Source organism: Mytilus trossulus, chromosome 6 (assembly GCF_036588685.1).
Source record: "Mytilus trossulus isolate FHL-02 chromosome 6, PNRI_Mtr1.1.1.hap1, whole genome shotgun sequence".
NCBI classification, from domain to species: Eukaryota; Metazoa; Mollusca; class Bivalvia; order Mytilida; family Mytilidae; genus Mytilus; species Mytilus trossulus.
In genome coordinates this window covers 26,043,403-26,066,945 of record NC_086378.1, presented here as the reverse complement: position 1 = coordinate 26,066,945, position 23,543 = coordinate 26,043,403, and the positions used below count along the sequence as shown (strand labels likewise).

The 23,543-nt window shown below is 31.5% G+C and overlaps 1 protein-coding gene across 1 annotated transcript in view; it reads left to right on the top strand.

Annotated features, from left to right (window-relative positions):
• The window catches only part of LOC134722450 (protocadherin Fat 4-like), a 43,356-nt gene extending 22,048 nt beyond the window's left edge, over positions 1–21,308 (top strand). The window contains exons 20-38 of the mRNA XM_063586071.1: positions 216–387; positions 2,232–2,365; positions 2,654–2,819; positions 4,338–4,477; positions 5,114–5,285; positions 5,714–5,847; positions 6,439–6,610; positions 7,634–7,767; positions 8,319–8,490; positions 9,205–9,344; positions 9,766–9,934; positions 11,000–11,158; positions 12,209–12,346; positions 14,257–14,379; positions 14,819–15,001; positions 16,656–16,843; positions 18,129–18,495; positions 19,834–20,206; positions 21,013–21,308. Coding sequence (XP_063442141.1) covers positions 216–387; positions 2,232–2,365; positions 2,654–2,819; positions 4,338–4,477; positions 5,114–5,285; positions 5,714–5,847; positions 6,439–6,610; positions 7,634–7,767; positions 8,319–8,490; positions 9,205–9,344; positions 9,766–9,934; positions 11,000–11,158; positions 12,209–12,346; positions 14,257–14,379; positions 14,819–15,001; positions 16,656–16,843; positions 18,129–18,495; positions 19,834–20,206; positions 21,013–21,052 — 3,276 coding nt within the window. The 3' untranslated portion in view covers positions 21,053–21,308. The remainder of the gene's footprint in view (positions 1–215; positions 388–2,231; positions 2,366–2,653; positions 2,820–4,337; positions 4,478–5,113; positions 5,286–5,713; positions 5,848–6,438; positions 6,611–7,633; positions 7,768–8,318; positions 8,491–9,204; positions 9,345–9,765; positions 9,935–10,999; positions 11,159–12,208; positions 12,347–14,256; positions 14,380–14,818; positions 15,002–16,655; positions 16,844–18,128; positions 18,496–19,833; positions 20,207–21,012) is intronic.
• Positions 21,309–23,543: the final 2,235 nt, after the last annotated feature.

The following is a 23,543-nucleotide window of genomic DNA, read 5'->3' as shown; positions in this document are numbered from 1 at the left end:
CCAATATGAACCCAAATAAGTTTCTGGTCGACATACTGCTTTTAATAATTTCCTCGGTATCAAAGTTTTTTTTTATCAACATCAACATTTACACATAATAGATCATTTACTCCTTAATAGACTGTCATTGCCGAACTAATACAATACAACTTCAAATGCTTTAACGCGACGGATTTGACTTTGAACGATGAATGTTTATTTTATTTATTTCTTAGGCACCAGTCATTCACAATCTGCCAGATTCTATCAGTTTATCAGAGGATGTAAACACCAATACCTTGTTACATACGTTGAATGTGACAGACAAAGAGGGAGACAATATAACTTGTGTACTAAACCCGAACAGCTCATTATTTGATGTGTCCTTGATCCCACCTTTCAATACAGGTGCGGTTTATATTTAGATATTGCAATACTGTTTTTGCATTTAAAAAACACGAATACATTGTACAGACATGTTGAGTATTTATTTGTAGATTAGGTATAAAACGTTTTATAGTAATGTTTTATGATTTAACTCCCTACATCCTGTATATTTTTAATGCAGGAAATTGAAGCGCATTTTAAGAAGACTTTTATTGTTTTACTGTTGTTTTCTTGTGTTATGGTAAAGATAATTATTCATCCAGTTCATTTATTATATTTCAGTTTTGATCAACGAAATGTATACGATATATTTGGTTTAATGTTTGATTCAGAAGAAACATCTGAATATCTAGACAATACAATTAATAATCTAATTACTACCACATTTTTATATTAATCAGTATTGTGATTTTCATTGTTATTATTAAATGTTATATTTTATATTGAATTCTATCTTAATTCTATCTTTTTTTGGGGAAAACCTTTTTAGAAATTCAAATGTGACGGCACTTTGAGCGTTAATGACTTTGTATTTTTATATGCTGGTTTAGGTTGTGTTATGCAATATATTCGTTTTTCTTCTGTAGTTAATCATCACTTCAGTTTTATCATGTATATCTATTATATAGTCATTTAATAAAATTTACTGTTTGCGAAAGTAGTACGAGATATTCTAAATAAAAAGGATGTTCTTATCGAAGGCAAACAATCCTAGCCGTATTGGTCACACCGTTTTTGAACTTTTGGACCTCAGTGCTCTTCAACTTTGTAATTGGTTTGGCTTTCGAACTTTTTCATCTGGCCGTCAATGGTTAGCCTTTTTGTGGACGAAACGCACGTTTGGCGTATTAAATTTCAAACCTGGTACTTTATGTCAGCAATGATTCGTGTGTTTCTCTATATTTTCTCCCATTAACTTGTATTGTAGTCCTGTCAGGTAATGTTTTCATTGAGTGGTATTTCTCACATTGCCATTAAAACAGGAGGTTTTGAATGCCACAAAACCAGGTTCAATCCAACAATTTGTTTCTTAAAATGCCATGTTCCAAGTCAGGAAAATGGCCATAGTTATATTATAGTTCGTTTCTGTGTGTGTTACATTTTAATGTTGTGTTTCTGTTGTGTCGTTGTTCTCCACTTGTATTTGATGGGTTTCCCTCAGTTTAAGTTTGTATTTACCTGGATGTGTTATTTCTCAATTGATTTATGGATTTCGAACAGCGGTATACTACTGTTGCCTTTATTTAGATTTGATCTCGTTGTCAATGATTACACTGGACTACTAACACAAACCAAATGATTTTAAAAACTGATTTACTCTTCGATAATGTTGATCTCTAACCGTGTGTGTCAATCATCCAATGATAACCAATATTCCGGAAATTGTATTTTTGAAGGCCAGAAGTCAAGTGTATATCGAATCCAGTCAAATTTCAAATTGATCTGTCCTAAGCCAGAACCCTATAATTCATTGTTGGTCGTTTTTTCTCTATATAAATTTTTTTTTTCGTTTATAGCTTCAAAACATAAATAAAGCTATTAGTTTTCTCGTTTTAATTGTTTTACTTTTGTTATTTCTGGGTTTTTATCTTACTATGCGTTGTGTGTTTAACTCATTGTTGTAGGCCATACGGTGACCTATGGTTGTTAACTCCTACGTCACATGTTAAGGTCGAGCTTCATTGACAATCGTACCACGTCTTCTTATTTTTATTTCAATCTGAACCGAAGAATAGAATCCTGTTTGAAAAGAAATGAATTGAGTGTTTGAATACAGGCAATAAATTCATTTCACAATATATATATTTGCAAAACATTAACATATTCCACATTTGGAAGTAGTTATCAAACTTTATTGTTTATAGATTATGGAATCTACCTGACAGGAGGGACAATACTAGATTACGATACAACTTCTCTCTACATATTGCCAGTGGAATGTAACGATCTTAGGCAAAATGATACACAGAGTTTTACAGTGAATCTTATACGAAATACAGTAGGTGACATTTAGATATATATTAGGTAACTTATATATTAAGGTTTGATATTCAACAACGAAATCGAAACACGTTTTTGAAATGATGGCATTGTTTTTCTAAAATGTGATGATCTTAAAACAATTGCCCGTTTTGTCCTAATCACTTGTGAATAGTATGCATTGAGAGTTAAGACAATCTATAAGTTAAGTGATAAGAACTTATTTCATCATTTTTTGACTATCGAGATAACTATAAAATAGACAATTGCCAACTGATAATCTTATAACATGTATTTTTTATTTTAGCCACCAGTTTTCAATAGTTTGCCTAGCAGTACAAACGTTTCAGAAGGTGTTATTTCTAAAACTCTTTTACACACATTGAATGTAACAGATGAACATGATAATGTGACATGTGTTCTGAAAACACACACAGACAAGTTCTCACTAGAAACGGTGTCACCGTCTTTAGGTCGGTACATATTTATATTATGCAATTTTCTTCTATTGAGTCGACGTATTTTTACCCAGGATATAATTGATTTCATAATGATGATACAAATTATTTTGTAAGATATAATGTATTGATATATATTCAAATATCAACCCATTATAATTCCAGTAAAGGTATAAACAAGAAGATGTGGTATGATTGCCAATGAGACAACTGCCCACAAGAGACCAAAATGACACAGACATTAACAACTATAAGTCACCGTACGGCCTTCAACAATGCGCATTGTCAGCTATAAAAGACCCCAAAAGACAATGTAAAACAATTCAAACGAGAAAACTTACGGCCTTATTTATATAAAAAAAAACCCACGAAAAACAAATCTATAACACGTAAACAAGCGACGACCACTGAATTACAGGCTCCTGACTTGGGACAGGCACATACATAAATAATGTGGCGGGGTTAAACATGTTAGTGGGATCACAACCATCCCCCTAACCTGGAACAGTGGTGTAACAGTACAACATAAGAACGAACTATAAAAATCAGTTGATAAAGGCTTAACTAATCAGGTGGACAAAAAAACAAGTGGACGTGGCCGGGTACTTATATCTCCTGACACAAAAAGACACAATGAACAGATCTGAAAATACTCGCAGTTATCCGACAGCTAGTTCAAAGCCACTAACAACTCATAAAACAATCATGCATCTAAGACTAAACTATCAATCCTTACACATCCAACATCCAATAGATTTATTTAAAGACGTCAAAAGGTACCTATTCCAAAACACATAACATGGGTTAAACAAGTTAGAATCTAATAATATCTAAAAAGTTGACTGCATAGCCTAAACATTACAAGACAGGAAATGCGACAGTTCCTTCAGAGACAATCAAATTCCCACGCCATTACAAAAATTTGGGAAAAGAAAAACGAATTACTCACAGGACATTTGGAACATATTCGTCGTCATCTGTGAAACAGATATACAATAATTATCAACTCCTAAATGCTTCCGTACTTTTTCTAAAGGAATTTCGACTTCACTACTTTAAAATATTTGTTTGGAAGGTTCCTTGGGAACAACAACCCTCTAACACTTACATGGTGTCAAAACATGTAATTTGTTACACTAGACGCATGTTTCATCTACATAAGACTCAGTGTCGCTCGAACAAGACAGTTTGGAGGGCCAAATCAAATACAAGGATTAAGCATTTGAAATCAAAGATAATGTAAAATACAACTGAGGAAATTTACATTTGGTGATAAATCCAGCTTTGAATTTAAAAAAAGTCAATAGTTCATAAAATGTTACAAAAATTGAACATCCTTGTCTAGGAAAACAAATGTTTCTCATGTATGAGTGTTAAATGTACCACAGATAAATGTACCACAGAATAAATGTTAGTAAAACCACTGACTAACACGGGTTAGGTAGAAAATAAAAAAAATATATAAAAAAATACACCATTTCATATAATATAGAAGAATACAACTTGTAAACTTATTAATTCTTTTCATTTTAGTTGATTACGCAATATATCTTCAAGGAGGAATAATACTCAATCATGATATAACACAAAGCTATTTAGTAGCTGTAGAATGCGGTGATCATCGAAGAAATGTATCTGATGTATTGACTGTTTACATAATTAATCCGAATGAGGTAATTTAGTGTTCGCATTGAAAGAATAAAATCAAAGAACGTTGTAGTCTTTGTTCTGCATAATTGTGTTTCGTGAATTTTTGAATTAGAAATGTCAATGTTTTTCTACCCAATGCAAAAATAGATAATGTCAGCCTGGGTACAAAGTTTTGAAATATTTGGTTGTTTATATTCAGTACAAATTCCTGCTTTATTTTGCAGTCTAACAACTTTTGTTTCAATCTTCCTTTACATTTCAAAGAGATAATTTCAACTTCTTTATCTTCTTTTTTATATAAACGCTTGGGTTCCATGCGAACATGAACTCAAGGTGATATGCATATTTTTCTTAAATTTCTTATTTGAAGGTCAATTATATTGTTTTAAAGAGACGATTAGGCGATGTCACTTTCGTATTTAGTAAGAAGATATTACATATTCTTCAAAATTCTAGTTAATTAAACTTTATTATATTCTTCTTATAAAGACGAAGAATACGAGTGAAAAAAGGTTGAAAAAATACCGGTTATATGTCTCCCCATAGGAATGATAATCGTGATATTTTAAACTACAACAGGCATATTTTTTTTTTTAACTTTTTCAAAATTACAATCAAATATTTATTCATTTGATTTAATGTGACATTTGATTTTCTAGGGACCAGTAGTACATAATCTGCCAGATTCTGTGAGTTTTCTAGAGGACGTGAACACCAACATCCTATTACACACCTTAAATGTAACAGATGCTGAGGGAGACAATATAACATGTGCTCTTAATCCAAACAGTGTATTATTTGATGTGCAAGTAATTCCACCGAACTATAACGGTAGGCAGTTCTAAATACAAAAAGTACAGTGTTAGTGATATATGGTTGTTTAAGCGTTTTCAGATAAGTATTGCTCTTTGGTTGTTTCTATTCTCAATTTTACTTCATTTACCATGCATCAATAGAATGCTAGAAGACCAATATATGTGTTTCTATTTTAAAGTATTGTAAAAATTTTAAACAACACTTTGGATTTAACCATACTATAAATTAGTCAATTAGATTACCGATTGTATTTGTAGTCTTCATATATCCCATAATATACATTATGAATAATGGAACATTTTGAACTGTTAACATATTTTATTATAGTTTGATAAGAGACTTTCCGATTTGAATTTTCCCTTAGACATGTTGGAGCTTGATTTTATTGTTATTTTTTATAGAAATTTTTAATAAACGATTGTTTGTGTTTATTTGTTTGATAGATTATGGAATATACCTGAAAGGAGGTACAACTCTAGATTATGATACCACATCTTCCTATACGTTAACAGTACAATGTAGTGATCTGCGAAGAAATGATACTGGAGTTTTTACGATTAACCTCATACGGAATTCGGTATAGACAATTTATTAGTGTACATGATCATGTTGTAGATTATTTTCACCAACAACTTATTTAACAGTTACACTGATTTTTTTTCAAAGGGACTTCCGCTAACATTATTATGAATTTTGTTTCCTTCAATTATTTCACCATGTTACGTTTTGTGCGTTATCATATGGCTGAAGAAACATTTTGTTGAATTCAAGGTTTGTCCAAAATTACAATTATGACACACTTTATTATATTCCTTTTTTTTTACCAAGTATTCAAATTAGAAAAAAAAACACGGATGAGATGAGTCCTTATAGGAATGAATAACATTGTCGTATTTGGCACAACTTTCTGGAATTTTGGATCCTCAATGCTCTTTAACTTTGTACTTGTTTGGCTTTTTAACTATTTCAATATGAGCGTCACTGATGAGTATTATGTACCCGAAACGTGCATCTGGCGAACTAAATTATAATCCTGGTACCTTTGATAACTTTTCATTGTTTTGCTACAAACTTGATATTTCAAAGAGCGATATGCATTTTCATTAAGACTTCTTTTGAGATAAGAAACAAGTTATCTTATATGCTGTAATATGACGTTTTTTTCTAGGCACCAGTCATACATAATCTGCCAGATTCTGTGAGTTTTCTAGAAGACGTGAACACCAACATCCTATTACACACCTTAAATGTAACAGATGCTGAGGGAGACAATATAACATGTGCTCTTAATCCAAACAGTGTATTATTTGATATACAAGTAATTCCACTCACTTATAACGGTATGCTTTTCTGTAAACCTACAGTATTATGGATACATAATTGTAAAAGAGTTTCAAACATAGTTTCGTATTTTTGTTTAGGTATTGAACAGTGCAGTTTTAACTACAACACTCCACTACAAATAAGTTAAATAAATTTCCAGTTATATTTAAGAAATAATTCATGGGGGCTTGAATATATCGTGATTTTACCATGGGTTGGCCCTTTATGACAAATATTTTACCCTGAGCGATAGCGAGGGGTAAAATATCGGCATAAAGGGACAACCCGTGGTAAAATCTAGATATATTCAAGCCCCCATGAATTATTTCGATTCTAATAAGACAAATACGTACGTCAATTCTTTTGGATCGAAGCGCTCTAGGTGGAGGCAAACATTTGCCGTTCCCATAAATTAACGCACTTTTAGACTGGCAGTAAAAAAACGGAGCAAACAGAATAAGTGACATGCTAAAACTATGTACAATAACATGTTTAGATAGATTTGGATTAATTTTAATGATAATTTACTTATTATATTTTCTATGTATATAAAAAAGGGCTTATACCACATTTTCGCATCGTTTGTTTACGTTTCCTAGTTGTGATGATTTTCGGTATCAGAAGCGTGTATTTTCCCGTAAAATGCTTAAAGTATTACGTCATCTTTCAATGACGTCGTGTACTTCGCCCATAAACAATCATATGACGTGGGAGTACAATCGGAACAGCACAACCAATATATTCATATTTTACCACGGGTGTGTACTCAAAGCGTTTGAAGTACGTCATGTTAGAATTTTATACATTTTTTGTATTCTACCGATATAGTATTAATATACATTGTGAATAATGAACCGTTTTGAACTCGAAACCGGAAAAAAGAAATATTTTATAGTTTGAAGTGTTAGGTTTTTTTTTACATTTTACCATCCTGATTTGAATTATCTTTTGACATGTTCGAGTTATTATTTTACTTTTTTTACCGACATTGTATGCCCCTTTTTGATAAACGATTGTTTATTTTTTTGTTCGATTGATAGACTATGGAATATACCTGAAAGGGGGAACAACTCTAGATTATGATACTACACCGTCCTATCTATTGACAGTACAATGTAGTGATCTGAGACGAAATGATACTGGAGTTTTTACGATTAACCTCATACGGAATACGGTAGTGTACAATTTGATTATATTGTATATCATTTTCGAAAAGCTTACATTATTTTATTGTAAAACTGTTTTCACGCATGTGCTGTAAAAAATATTCTTATGACGTTTGGATCAATCATTTTCTAGAACATGATATATTTTAATGGGTATTTTCTATGTGTGGTATAGTTCATAACTAAAGGCTGGAGAAATATTCTGTTAAATTCAAGGCTTTTTCATAATTCAAAATGTGCCACGCCTATCTCTTGATTCTTCTTATTAGAATAAATCTAATAATGAATGTTGAGATCGTAATAAGATGTTTTATTATATGTTTGATAAAGACGCGCTTATCTTGCTAGAATTGAAATATAAGTAGGATCCAGATTAAGAGTAAATATACACTAAATATATTTTATGCTCATTTTAATTGGTTTTCTGCTTAAACAGGTACTGGCAAGCTACCTGATTCCTATTTTCATTTTCATTTTGTCCTTAATCATCAAGAGAAGCCATTTTTGAATTGAGACAGAAGTATATATTGTAAATAATTTTTCAAATCGTATTTTTTAGCCTCCAGTTTTCAACAGTTTACCTACGAACACAAATATATCAGAAGAGGCCATAACAAAAACATTTCTACATTTATTAAACATCACAGATGTAGATGTTAATGACACAATAACATGTGTACTTACCGCGCATACTGACACATTTTCATTGGAAAAGTTACCTCCAACGTTAGGTTCGTATATATTATATTTCAATATACAGTGAACACTAACCGTTGTTTTTGTACTCACACTTCTAATTGTTTTCAGATATGAAATAGCCAGTTAGTAAATATTTTGTGCTTCGAGCAAATGACAATATCAAAAGCTCAAACAAATCAAACGAATGGAGATCAGCTGTCATATTCCTGAATTGGTACAGGCATTTGCTTATGTAGTAAATGGTGGATTAAATCTGGTTTTGAGTGCAATTTTGAAAATATTACAACGGATCAATGAAAAGTGCTTTAATAGCGAAAAACTTGGTCATGGCAACACATAAACAAGATGCATTATACATAACTGATAAGTGTTTTGTTAATTTATATCATAAATGACACTTAATGAATTTAATTGTCATGGTCGGCGGCCTGAGATATAAGTTATATCCTTCAAAATTGATGTCGACTTTTCATGGAATTTGTAAAAGGAGATGTGTGTTCTGTTCTTTTGATCTGTTTCTTTCTTACACTTACCGTTGTCAGTTCAGTTTTGACTTGTGATTTTTAAAAAATGTACATTTGGTAAATTTACCTTTTTTTTATAACGTCAGGTTCGATTCGACTTTCATGATATTTGGTTAGTTGAATCAGGTAAGCATTATCAACTTTATTTGTGATGTCAAATTCACAATTGTAGTTCATGCATTTCAATATGATACCATTATTTATGAATATTGCATATTTTAGATTATTATGGAATCTTCCTCAAAGCAGGCAAAATACTGAACTCTGATGTTACCCCGAGCTATGCATTAAATATAGAATGTGGCGATCATCGTAGAAATGTCACAGATGTGTTGACTGTTGACATAATTAATTCAAATATGGTAAGGTATATGGAATACGAATTATATATATAGACTAGTAATCTTGACGGTTGACAGAATTAATCTATATGAGAAAAGTATGGAACAAGAATCACGCACGCTACAAAAGAATGTAACCTCTTCGTAAATCACAAAAACAAACGGTAATGTTTAAATTTTGAGGTTGATGACAAAAACCAAAAAGAGATAGAAGACATGTTTTGATCTTTTATGTTCTGCAGCATTTTTACTTGTTTACTGTTATCTTTGTATATTTATCTTCAATCATCGTAGTTATAGTCATATAAGTGTATTTATTGTTTTCCAAAGACAACAAAGACATAAACACCAACTTTCTTATATACGTGCACTTTTATTGCATTTAACAACCTTTCGAATATTTAAACATTGTTAAATCTGCATTTATTATTGATTGAAATAGGCACCAAGCATTTCAAATTTACCGATGAGTTGTGAAATACCAGAAACGCTCAGCACGATGTCATTACTGTATACCATATCTGTTACCGACCCAACAAACGATACAGTGATATGTAATGATACCTCATCTTCGGCAATTTTCTATCTTCAACCTGGAATAAAACCATTTGGTATGTATTAAGATAACAAGAAATAAAAAAGAACAACCCAAAAATATGTAGAATTCACTACTATCAACACACAATACATCTTTACAACTTCACATCATACACTTTAAACTTTACTTCTCAACACCAAAACATACTTTGCACCATTTTACAAAATGCACATTTTGATTGGAAGTTGACAATGATATAGGAGTGATACACATGGCATTAGACAAGACTAATAAATGCATATCCAGCTATACGTGATATCAATGTCGAACAGTTTAGTTATTGTCACGTTCGACGGTACCACATTGTGTAAACTGGTTATACCATTTCCTATAATAGAGATATGGGTTGACATATCAACGAATAACAGTCAGTATTTTAATTGAAACTAATTGTGCACCATCACCGGCCAACTAGTTGTTTTACTCATATGAGGCAAATTAATACAAAACCATCTCATTCTATCCAAATAGTTGTAGATATAAACCAGACGTTATTGCATCTGAAATAGCATCAATTCAAGTTCATAAGATTGGTTAAATATCGATTCCACCAATGCAACAAGTATGTTCCGATATTTCTGTACTTGAGACAGTTTAATTCTACTTTTTTTTAAGCGCTAGGCTTGTCGAGCTTTTAAATTTTACTGTTAAGAGTGGAAAAATATCGTTATACACGAGTTAAAGTGATGGAATCTGTTTCTATGTATGGAGAAAGTTGTGTTCTTTATATGTGACGTCATCATGTATGGTCGTATTTTTCATGTCGTCACAATAGGATAATGCATTTAAAACCAAGAAAAAATTGATGTAATGAAATTTTGACCAATCATTTTGCGAAAACAGATATTTCAAAAGTGAGGAAAACCTTTTTTCGCACCGATCAAGAAATATGCGAATAGCACAATCATTTGAGAGTTGTAGATACTTACTTACAGAAATAGTAATTACAATAATTTGGTTTAACATGTACAGGTCTTCCTGTATTTATTTATGCTGACATTTTTTAAGTGTAAAGTTTCACATTATAACCGGTTGAATGTTCAATGCATTATCGCAATATCAATTTGTTTATTTTTAGAGACCAACATATACATTAGACCAAATCAAGTACTTAATTACAACACCCAAAGACAATACAAATTAGATATCTTATGTGCTGACCAGCGAAGGAACGATTCTTCGATTTTCTTCATCTACCTTCTCCGCAATATGCCTCCGTCTCTCACCAATCTTCAAGGCAAGTAGTATTCACGTGAGAAAACATTTTACTTAATAATCATTTTTTATAAAAACAAAAATACAAATACTTAACCATACAAAAGACACACACACATTTTACAGGTTTAAATAGGATTGCCAGCATCCAACCTTCCTCCCCAGTTTGGCTAGTAATGTAACAACACGCAGATAATAACAAACTATGAACAAGAATGTGACTCACGTCGTAACTACAATCCCCTTCCCTTTCATAAATGTGACCTAAGGAATAAGACTATTTACCGGATTTGATATCAAATAAGAAAAAAGACAGATGCCACATGTGGAGCAGGATCTGCTTACCCTTCCGGAGTACTTGAGATCACCCCTAGTTTTTTGTGGGGTTCGTGTTGTTTATTCTTTGGTTTTCTATGTTGTGTCATGTGTACTATTGTTTGTCTATTTGTCTTTTTCATTTTTAGCCATGGCGTTGTAAGTTTGTTTTAGATTAATGAGTTTGACTGTCCCTTTGGTATCTTTTGTCCCTCTTTTAGTACATGGATGCCCCACTCACGCTATAATTGTGCTATGCGAATACTAAAAAACTAGGTCAAAACCAATTTCAAGTAATTACAAAAATCATGCCCAATACATGAAATATCAATCAATTCCCTTCCAATAGTCACTGAATTAAGTAAAGAGATAGATGTGTTAACTTTCACAAATAAAGATGTTGTGCTATGCCCAAATATAGGTAAAGAGCAGATACATTTAAAGTTTTTATAATAGAATGTGGGTCAGTTAGCTTTCTTTATATTGTTTTGTTGTTTGTGTCGTTGGGTTGCTGTCTCATCGATGTATACCCAACATATCATATGATAATACGGGAATTACTGTTATTGTCTTAACATTTGCAGAAAAGTATAAACTTTAGTCCTAGACAAATTAAGAGAGAACGCATGATTAAACATAACATTAAACTGCAGGAGAAAGGTTCAATTAAAAAAAATATTCAATATAAAAATAGATATCAACAAACAACAGATAAATGTTTCAATTTTAAGTGAATATTTTTTATCCTTTTTTGCAGCTAACGCAAACATTTCATCAAAGGGAACAGTTGGACAGATTGTATATACTGTACTTGGTACTGATCCAGAAAACGATCACTTGCTTTTCAGTTTGGTGTATACCAATGGAAATGAACCGTTTCAAATCAACCCATTAAGTAAGTTTATTATCAACGTCAGAGCAAATTATTATATTGCAAGACAAATTTCTTGATAAAGAAAGAAAAACAAATATTTCAATAGAATATTAAAATATTTAAATCCAATGCGTTTATTCAATGAGGGTTCAACACATATCATTTAAGGGGTGTTGTGCAATTGTTAGTTAGAAGGTATCTGTTGTTCCTTTTTTTTAAGTTTTGAGCGAAAAATAAAACAAAATGTTAAATACTAATAAATATACAAATGACAGTTTCCAGGATAAAAACTGTTTACGCCAGAGTGAAGTTTTAATGACTGATACAGTAACGCACGCCAAATGAATTGTGAAATATGAATAGGCTAGATTAAGAATCATGTAGTGCTAGATAGCGAGTACTAATATATTAGATAAGAACAGTGGTATAGTACTTTTGCCATTATATATGGAATGTAATTATTATCTTAATATCAGTTTTGATTTAACCTTAAGCGGCATCAGTCACAGTTTTATTATACATAATACAGGGAGATAACTATATACACTAATTAACTGAAGAAACGATACAGGGCAACTTTTTCCCTTATATAACGAAATTGAATACACTGTACCAAGCTAACCAAATGCACAATTGGTCTAATATTAAGATGTTATTTTCCTATCACATCTTTTGATTTAAGGCAAACACGCGATATATTTTTTCCAATTTTATTTATTTCATAAATGGTATTACACTGAAATATTTAAAAATCGATATTTAGACACAAAACTTTAAACTTAAAGATGGTCCGTTTAAAGTTTTTAACTGCCTTTGCAGATATTCGAATACTTTATTGTCATCTTCAAAATTAAATGACGACTTTTGTTATCATTTTCCGTAAGGTAAAATTGATGCCTATGCGTATTTATTTTCGTTGAAATATACAAATTGCTGCTTTATGTGTCTAAAGCTCAACAAGCTAAACAAGAAGCTTCCGTGTACCTTCAAGAACTAGTTTACCTTTACAGGCCAACAAGATCTCTTCGGTCAGAAAACGACATGCTTCTAGTCAAACCAATAGTTAGAACAAAAACATACGGATAGACGGTTGGATAGAGCGGTCGCCGTTTTTATGAAATGACTTGCCGAAAGAACTGCGAAACACGGATCTGTGAATGCTTTCAAGAAAAACATTAAAACTTATCTATTCAGACAGGCTTTTCCACATAATTGATAATCGGACAGTATTAGACTTTTATTCGATCTCAGTATATATTTTAATGTATAATACTAACTTTTTATTGCATTTTTATTTCCATTACACATTTTATCCTTAGACAAAAAGCGATTTGTTCAATTTTTAAATTCACGCACTTCTGTGGTTTTCTTTTAATACCTTTTCAAAATTTGTTTATATTTTAAAGTTATTTTTGAAAATAGTTTTTTATTTTCATGTATTGTGTTGTATTTTTTACGGTTTCTTTTTTGATTCTTTTATTTCAATTTGTTTAAATGTCCTTGTATCATTGTTTTTTATATGCATTGTAAAGCGCTTAGAGTAAAGTTTTATTTAGAAAAGCGCTATATAAGCACTCTAAGTAATGATAAAAATAATAATAACATGGTTTAGTATATTGATAATATTATATAATTCCTATATAGTATAGGCAATGATAGAAGTTGATGTGTATAGTTTTAGTTTGTACACGGATTTGTTTTCGCTTAATCCATGTATGACTATTGTACAGCGTTTTACTACTGTTGCTTTATATGGCCTTTTATAGCTGACTATGTGGTATTGGCTTTGCCCATTGTTGAAGACCGTCCGGTGACCTATAATTGTTAATGTTTGTGTCATTTTTGGTCTTTTGTTGATAGGTGGATAGTTGTTGCATTGGCAATTATACCGTATCTTCTTTTTATATATAAAGTATTTACTTGTTTCACAGCTGGTGCTGTATCATTGTCTCGTCCAATACAAACTGAAACAGTACCGGGATATGAATTACAAATCAATATTACAGACGGCATGAATGTGGTGGGACCTAAAACTCTATCAGTGCGAATAACAGGTTTGTTTTAAAATTATGTAGTTTGTTATGGTCTTTTAATTGTTTTATGCTATCTAATGGTCATTCCAATTTCAAGCCAAACAGCATATAAAGCTGATTGCCATAAAGATTCCTTAGGAATGAGACAAATTATAGTAAGCCATAACAGACCCCACTTATATAGGATAAAATTCAAAAGATTAAACCGACATCCTGATTTATGCTTTATTTTGAAGAAAAAATTGGCACCTGCGAGCAATGCGTGTATTTTGTGAATCATAAATAAATAGTACAAACGATTTATGGATAATTTTTGGAAAAAAAATGTTTCATTTTGGAACGTTCATCATTATCGTTCACTCAAAACGATAGGTAAAAGTGAGATTGTTTTTAATTGTAATCTGAAATAGTTTTAGGATTAAATTTCAGCAAATAGCGGTTTATTTTCATATATTTTCAGATGTTAATTCCATTCCTACTATAGTTAACTTACCAGCCACAATAAATGTTCTGGAAGGCATTAATGTGGGTACTACAATATTTCAGCCATTGATACAAGACCTTGATAGTTCTGATGTTCATATATTATCTGTGTCGTATATACCAGAAGACGGGGATATATATTTCCATGTAAATAATACAAGTAAGTAAGAAGCTATTATTCTGTCTACAATGAACAACAATGACGAAACCGAGGGGACAGATAAAAACGAAAAGTCTAAGAACGGAATCACATTGGTCAAATAAAAATACCAGAAGACACACGTCAGCCCTCAATAATAAACAAAAATGAGAGAAATTGAAGATTATGATATTAAGGATATACACCTCTGAGGAGCCAAAAATTTCTAGAATTAAACTTTTTTTCTTAACCTGATTTTTAGGTTTATAAGACTGTAACAAATCAATTGGTGAAGAAAAAATCATATGGTGGTGTGCTTCTTTTTTTGCTACGGCCCTTTGAAAATGCCCAATTTTGATGATTTTCTCACTTTTCATCGATTTTTACCTATTTTTGGGCTATTATCGTGAAAAAAATCACAGTTCCACAATTAAACTTTTTTTCATACTTTCCATAAAGATGAAGTGGACCAATCTGAATAAATTTAACTTACAAAAACTATAGGTAGGTGTTAATATAAGAAAGTTTTATCATATTTTGATGCTTTTTTGTGTAAAATTTACCATACTGCCAATTTTGTATTTTTATGATTTTTCTCATTTTAAAGAACAAAATGCATATAAATTCAACTTTTTTGTTATAAATGATTGAAAAAATACATATCTAAGAAATTTGAAAAGACCAAAATGAGATGGGATGTATATTATTCTTGTAAACTCATTTTTTGTATCCCTCACCCATTTTCTCAAAATTTTGACTAAAAATACTGACTTGAATGGTCGTAATATTTGAAAACTGGATTATTCAAAAACCGTTCATGGTAAATACACAATTTTTTCACAGAGTTATGTTTGATTATAATATTTTTAAAATTCATTGATATTTTCCACTTCTATCATATGTTTTGGAAATAATTTATGAACGAGATTTCAACGAGACTGAACGAGACTGAAAAGTCAGAAGAATACATCCTTAAGATAGTGACGCCAAATATCATTCTGACAGAAGAATTCAACGTCATTCATAGTCAGTTTTACTTTCAGTTATATTAGGTATTTTTTTTTTTTTTTTTTTATCAAAATGATGATTTCCGAATATTTATGGCGTCATATTTTCGATCGTTATTTGTTGAAATACGCATCCTTTGCTGTATAATGTGTACCGTTGATATAAGCTCTACAGCAAAATTTAAACCCTGTTTTTTTTTACATTGATGATAGGAAAGGCCAGTATTCAGCAATAAAAAAAACATCTCTTGATAGGACACTTTACGTCGTCATTCAGATGTTTGTTTTTTAATTTCAATATATCGGAATTCCAAACATCAAAATAGATGATTTTGAAGTTTAAATATATTGAAAATTGTGTATTTTGTATTTTCATTTAAGTATTAAAAAAAATATAATATCAGTAAGGATTCAGGACAGTTTTATGGTTTTATCATTGTTACTTCAAATAGATTAAACAGTTTGATACTTTTTAATCGCACAATATTGAAAATGAATCAGTTGTTAAAGTAAAATGAATCATTTACCTCCAATTGTTTTCAGTAAATTGTATTTTTTTAGAATATATATATATAAAGTGTAAGTTTGATCTTTCCGTAATAAATGGGAAATATTTTGTTTACAATAGCATTCTCTCAAATCAGTTGAAAGCTGTTTCTGTTTTATAGACAGACAGGTGTCAACAGTAGATGAAATTGATTATGAGACGATCTCACCCAAAACCTTTTTGTTGATGATAAGTGTCAAGGACTCGCTTACAGAAAGCATTGAAAACCTTACTATCAACATTGTTAATGTGAACGAACCACTACATTTCTCAAAGAAATATTACGCGATGGATGCATATGAAAACACAGTAAGTAATCATTTCCTCTAGAATAATGAAATGTTTACATAATTTCAAGTTAATAATGTAGAACACTTTGATATAATGCATGGCACAATTATCACATAAATGTTATACATTTGAAAATTCTAATTACAGTTTACCATCATTAGTATATTATCTTGTAGAGGCCTTATGTTTACTGGCTTTCGTCCATAAACATTTCATCTTATATGTTATTGTATTACATGTGGTACATTTTGATACTTTTAGAACAGGTTAGTCCTGAGATCACCCCTAGTTTTTGGTGGGGTTCGTGTTGTTTATTTTTTAGTTTTCTATGTTGTGTCATGTATAATATTATTTGTCTTTTTGTCATTTTCATTTTTAGCCATGACGTTGTCAGTTCGTTTTAGATTTATGAATTTGACTGTCCCCTTGGTATCTTTCGTCCCTCTTTTAGTCAGTTAAGTACCTAAGTTGCAGCAATATTATCTTTCTAACCGATCCATTTTTAAGTAACTTAACACGGGTCTTATTCAAAGTCATTTATCATGAATGAGTTGTCTTTACCAAGACAATAATATAACAGTTGTTATCAATCCTTTCTTTTTGTTTGAGATTTTGATTACGCCGTTTGAATAGAGACTTTCCGTTGTGAATTTTCTCGAAGTTCTTTTATTTTTATTATTTCACTTTCTTCCATGCTGTTACTGAACAAAGTTTTATTTTACTCTTTTTTAAAGTACTTACTATGACAAATTTTCAAATTGAGGTGGTACCTAACACTACAGGGAGATAACTCTGTAAAATCAGATAAACGTTTTAATTATGTTGTGGTGTAAAGGGAAGATTAAGCTTCTCACTGTTCAAAATTTGTATTTGTCAAACTGTTATATAACTAGTGTATTTTTTCTGATAAATTGGTTGGTTCAAATCTTTTGAAATTTTTATATTTCTGTCAAAGAGTAAAAATAAATACTTTGTCAAAATTTTATGAAAATTGAACGAGCCAAATTAATTTTAGTGAAGGTGTTGGTTACCACCTTAAGGAATGAAATGCCTGCGCAATTGGACACACTTTGTAATATATACCGAACAATATTTTCATTCTATGCTGAATAATATTTCTATTACATGCTGAACAATAATTTTAACATATGCTAACAATGTGTCAACGGAATTTTAACCATAGCGACGTCAGTTAGCGCGTCATGCGGTTGTTGAATAACTGCTATTAACTTCTCTTTAAAAGTCCATATATAGGCTTTGAAAAACCTGATTTATTTGACAAATGACGGCATTGTCATTACAGGCAGGATTCGTACTGCAGGACCCGTTATACCAGTATTCTGATGATGATGGAGATACTGTCAAGTTTACTATGAATTGTGGATCTAACACAGGCAAATTAGATATAGATTCAGTAACGGGTCTTTTGTCGTATTCAGATGATTATGATCTAGACATAGTTGGTACACCTGACCACCTCCAATGTGATGTGAACATTACTGATAATGAGTTTACAGACAATGCATTCCTGAATATAACTGTACATGATGTCAACGATAACTCGCCTACATTTTACCACAGTGAATATACATTTCTGGTTCAGCGCAGTGCAAGTGATGGTGCCTTTGTTGGTCAAGTTGAGGCTTCAGATAAGGACATTGGTCCCTATGGTAAGAGATCCGATATAAAACCGGGACGAAAGATATCAGAGTGACATTAAAACTCATAAATAAAAAAATTAACTAACAACACCTTGTCTATAAAAGAAACAGACGAATCGGCAATCAATAATACACAAACCCAAAATAGAAAAAATAAAGACTGCGCAACATGAACCCAATCAAAAATTGGGGTAATTTCAGGTGCTCCAGAAGGGAAAAAAGATCCTGTTCCGTATAACTTTTAAGTAAGAATTCTCTCTGCATGTCCAGAGTTTCAGAAAAGCTAACTAAACCGTAGTTTGTATAAGAACATGGGTTACTTTAAAACTGTTGGAATTAGCAAAATTTAAAACAAAATGTTGTGTGAGAAGTGAAATCAAGAAGTCAACTTAGAATAATTAGACATTTATACAATGATAAAAATCTTTGTTTGACATTTACTGCAAGTATGAAAGTAAAACTACAGTACAGTATGGAATATATGTATAGTTATACTCCTGACACAATAAGGTTCCTCTGAAGTATATGCGATTTCTTCCCTTCTTCGACTCCCATCCATCTTATAACTGTGTAAGCTCGTTAGTAAAAAATCAAGTGAGAAAGAAAAAATGCTAGCATAGAAAACTGTCCACCTAATCAAATGTGCGATTTCATCAGATGACAAAACGAATACTTAAATGTATACTTAATATATACACATCGATTCAATTAAGTTAAGGACCCGTTTTGTCGTGGTGAAGATAAGTGTTTATGGCAAAAAGCCAGTTTATTTAGACAGGTGAAAACAAAAAAAAAATACTGGTAAATCAAACAAGTAAAAATTTACCTGGAATTATCTATTGTGCTTTATGGAAGTGTGTATATTAATAATGGTTTTTAAATATTTCACGTGTTAGATATTTAATTGCTGTATAAAAGATTATGCTTAAATCTTTTCTGTGTATATGTACTTGTATCCTCAACATATTGTTGATGCAATCAATCTAAAACACCGGCACTTCATCACTGAAAAAACTTAAGGTTCTTCAACCTATTAATGAAAGGTGAATAACACACAAACAATCACGGTAGTCTGTGGTGTCGACCCTTTTAGCACACCAATCACATGTAAGGTCACTTCTTATTTACGCAGAAAGCAAATGCAAACATGTGCTACGAGATATTTTTTTTTTTTTTTTTTTTTTTATTGCTATCCTTTTGAAACTCAAGAAAGGAAGCTTTAATTCCTAAACCTTATACATTTCTACGACAAATTGCTGTAGCATGCCATAAATAAATAAAACTTATACGTTTATTGACTGTTAAATTTTTTATTTCATTATTAATATCAAAGTTCTTGTTTTTCAGGTACTTTCTTTTACCATGTGAAACAAGACAATCTAAACGCTAGTATATTTGTAGTGTCTGATAACGGTACAATAAAACTAAACAACACATTGAATGATTATCAAGAGGGATCGATAATAACATTCAAAATCTTCTGTGTTGATACTGGTGGAAAACAGGATATAACGTCAGTCAAAATACTAATTCCTATATCAACAAAAGTGCCATCAGTGGTTGTTGTGCAAAGTAAAATATTTTACTATACTTTTTTCAAACATGCTTCCAACATGGCATGGTTTGTTCCGTCGATAGTTGCAATTTTTTTCTCCGTCTTTGTTGTTATCCACACAATATACTCCTTCAGAAACATCTGCATATGTGAAAAATCAAAACGGTAGGTACATTTTAAAATGGTGTTAAATTTAGTTGTTTATATATTATATTATAACTTTTTGTACAAAAACGTTTATGTTAATGTTCCATTAGATCATGATAATTATCAGAATAAGGTGATTTGGATTAATTGTCAACCAAACACCGAATCAACGACACAGCGAGACAAATATAAAGTTAATATATAAAAAGATATTGCTCAAGTCAATAATAAATATGAACCCCTCTTACTGTTCAAAATTACCGAACAGATAATACATTGTGTTTTTATTTCACTCTCACTTGTAAGATTTTTTGCATGACTTCCGGAAATACTATGTTCTTGTTGTGAAATAGTTGGCGCTGGATTATCTATAAACCCTACCGGAGTTCATAAAGTTATGTTTAGAACGTCCGGCTGGATTCGTGTTGCTCAGTCTAATGATCTATGTTGTGTATGTAGACTTTTCGCCAACACCAAAATGACATTTGCTATTTGATACAAAAAACAAACTTCAAACACATCTTATTATCATTCAAATGAATGTGTTATGCTTATTATCTTACTTTTAAAACGATTAACGCGAAGTGAACATAAACATTTTAAACGTCGAGCCGGATTGTGTTATATTTGTCGCCATCTTGTTTATATTTTTTACAAAAAGTAGGTCGGTCATCGTCGTCTATCAGAAGCATTCTCGACCAACGATATTAACGTATTCCCTAATATGCAAATCATATGATAATAACTTTTGATAAGGAGCTTTCCGATTGAATTTTCCCTGGATGTCGATATTTTTGTGATTATGCTCTTTAATATCATTTCAGGTTACAAGAGGAAATGAAGTACAACATAGCCGATTTCTAGCACTCATCCAAGTTTCTGTTATCATAAAACATTCATAATAAATGGGACAATGGTCAAAACATAATAGTGTGGTCAAACGTATCATTGACTAGAATTTACATATTTATAAAGATGCATAAAACGGATGTGAACAGTCTTAATGGTCTATACTGTGAAGTGACAGACCGAAGGGAAATACACAATAAGGATTCATCTCATTTGTATTTTTATTTATCATATTATGATGTATTATCATTACGTATTTCATTTGCTTATTAAACATGTGTGTTTTATATTCTGATAAATTAAGTCGATAACTTTCTGTGATATATGCTAACAATTTGAACGCTTTATTTTCATATTTGATTAATACGATTGTGAGTATGCAGGGCGTCGTGACTGACAAATAAAATGTTGTGTTGTTTCTTTACCTAAAATCAGATCTCTCATCAATATTATACCAGTTATTACCTAATGAAACGGCCAACACGATAGGAGTCTGTCAATGAAGGTAAATGGTCATCTGATCGAAAAAACAAAAATGAAAGTAAAATTCCGGCTTTTAACCAGTCGGGTAAAAGAGGCAGAAATGGATCACTAAAGATCTCTCAAGGGCAGTAAACTATATAAGAAGTTAATAGATAGTTAAGTTTTATTGGTATTAATTTTTATAGACCTTGTATTTCTGAATATTCCTGCTGTGTTTACTTATTGACTTCTTTCTATTATTGTTTTCACGATAAGGCCCAAATGCTAAGCTATGATGGTTGCTGCTCACAAGGAAGCTATTAAACCAAGAGTTCCAAATGGTGAAGTTGAAATCATCTCTTCGTAAATTTTACGGACGCCATCACGGGTTGGTTGACCGTTATGGAATAACCGTTTCACAGATGATATCGGATTTGTTCCCTACGTTGTAACTACAATCCCTTTCCCTTTCATGAATGTGATCTACCGAATAAGACTATTTACCGGATTTGTTAAAACATGAGCAACACGACGGGTGCCACACGTGGAGCAGGATCTGCTTACCCTTCTGGAGCACCTGAGATCACCCCCACATTTTGGTGGGGTTCGTGTTGCTTATTCTTTAGTTTTATATGTTGCGTCATGTGTACTATTTGTTGTCTGTTTGTCTTTTTCATTTTTAGCCTTGGCGTTGTCAATATAAAAAAAGAAGATGTGGTATGATTGCCAATGAAACAACTGTCCACAAGAAACCAAAATGACACAGACATTAACAACTATAGGTCACCGTACGGCCTTCAACGATGAGCAAAGCCCATACCGCATAGTCAGCTATAAAAGGCCCCGATATGACAATGTAAAAAAATTCAAACTAGAAAACTAACGGCCTTATAAAAAAATGAACGAAAAACAAATATGTAACACATAAACAAACGAAAACCACTGAAATACAGGCTCCTGACATATTTTCGATTTATGAGTTTGACTGTCCTTCTTGTATCTTTCGTCCCTCTCTTCTAAATATTATCAAATTATCAAAAATGGTCAATTGATATTACTTCTGAACTTTTTGATCAGTTGAAGTTTAGTATTTTTTGTATATCTGTTATAGCTTTCAACACCCGAAATCGACAATACATAAACTCACAAGGGACAAGTTTTTGCAATTCTTAATTTTCAGACACCAGAAAATTAATTTATCGATTGTGTCCTTTTCATAACTGTGTCCAATTGACTGAAGGGGGAAGCAACTGGCAGATGATGCATTTATGTTATTTTTATATTGTAATGTTACACTACTGTCTCAGATCAGGGTGAAGGTTTGAACCTTTTCAAAACGCTAATGTATGAACCTGTCCTATGTCAGGAGTCTGTTGTTCAGTGGTTCGATTTAATGTGGTTCATATGTGTTTCTCGTTTTGAATATATATCAGACCGCTGGTTTTCCTGTTTGAGTTGTTTTACATAAGTAATTTTTATGCCCTTTATAGCTTTTTGTTCGATGTGAGCCAAGACCTTTAATTGTTAACTTTGTTATACACTGTGACTTGTGGATGGAAAATTGTACATTGGCACGCATACCACATCTTCGTATGTATATAACAGGAGACAGGAGACATATATACAGTATCTATCTCGTTCCTTTTGGACCAAGGGAAACCTTAATTTCCTTGAATTTCCCTTAAATGGAAATATTGTTTATGGAGTAGTTTGCAATTTCAGTCATTTGTGATTATGGCAGATGTTATACTCCTTATCATTGATTTACAGTTTCTTACAGTGTTAAAGTTTTTCAGATAATAGGCAAAAAAAAATCTAAATTTTTGGGAAGATTCTTATTGAATGCCTTGACTATATTAAAAGCAAATAGTTTTAGCTATTTGTCAATGCATTTGTTCTTAATGATTTTTTGCTGATTACAATTTCTCATTTTTATGAGCAATTAGACAGTATGAGACTTTTGTCAAAGTAGAATAGTCTCTATCTATATATGATAGGTTTCAAAATATTACGCAACGCTAGTTCTTTTGTGATTATGTTTTAC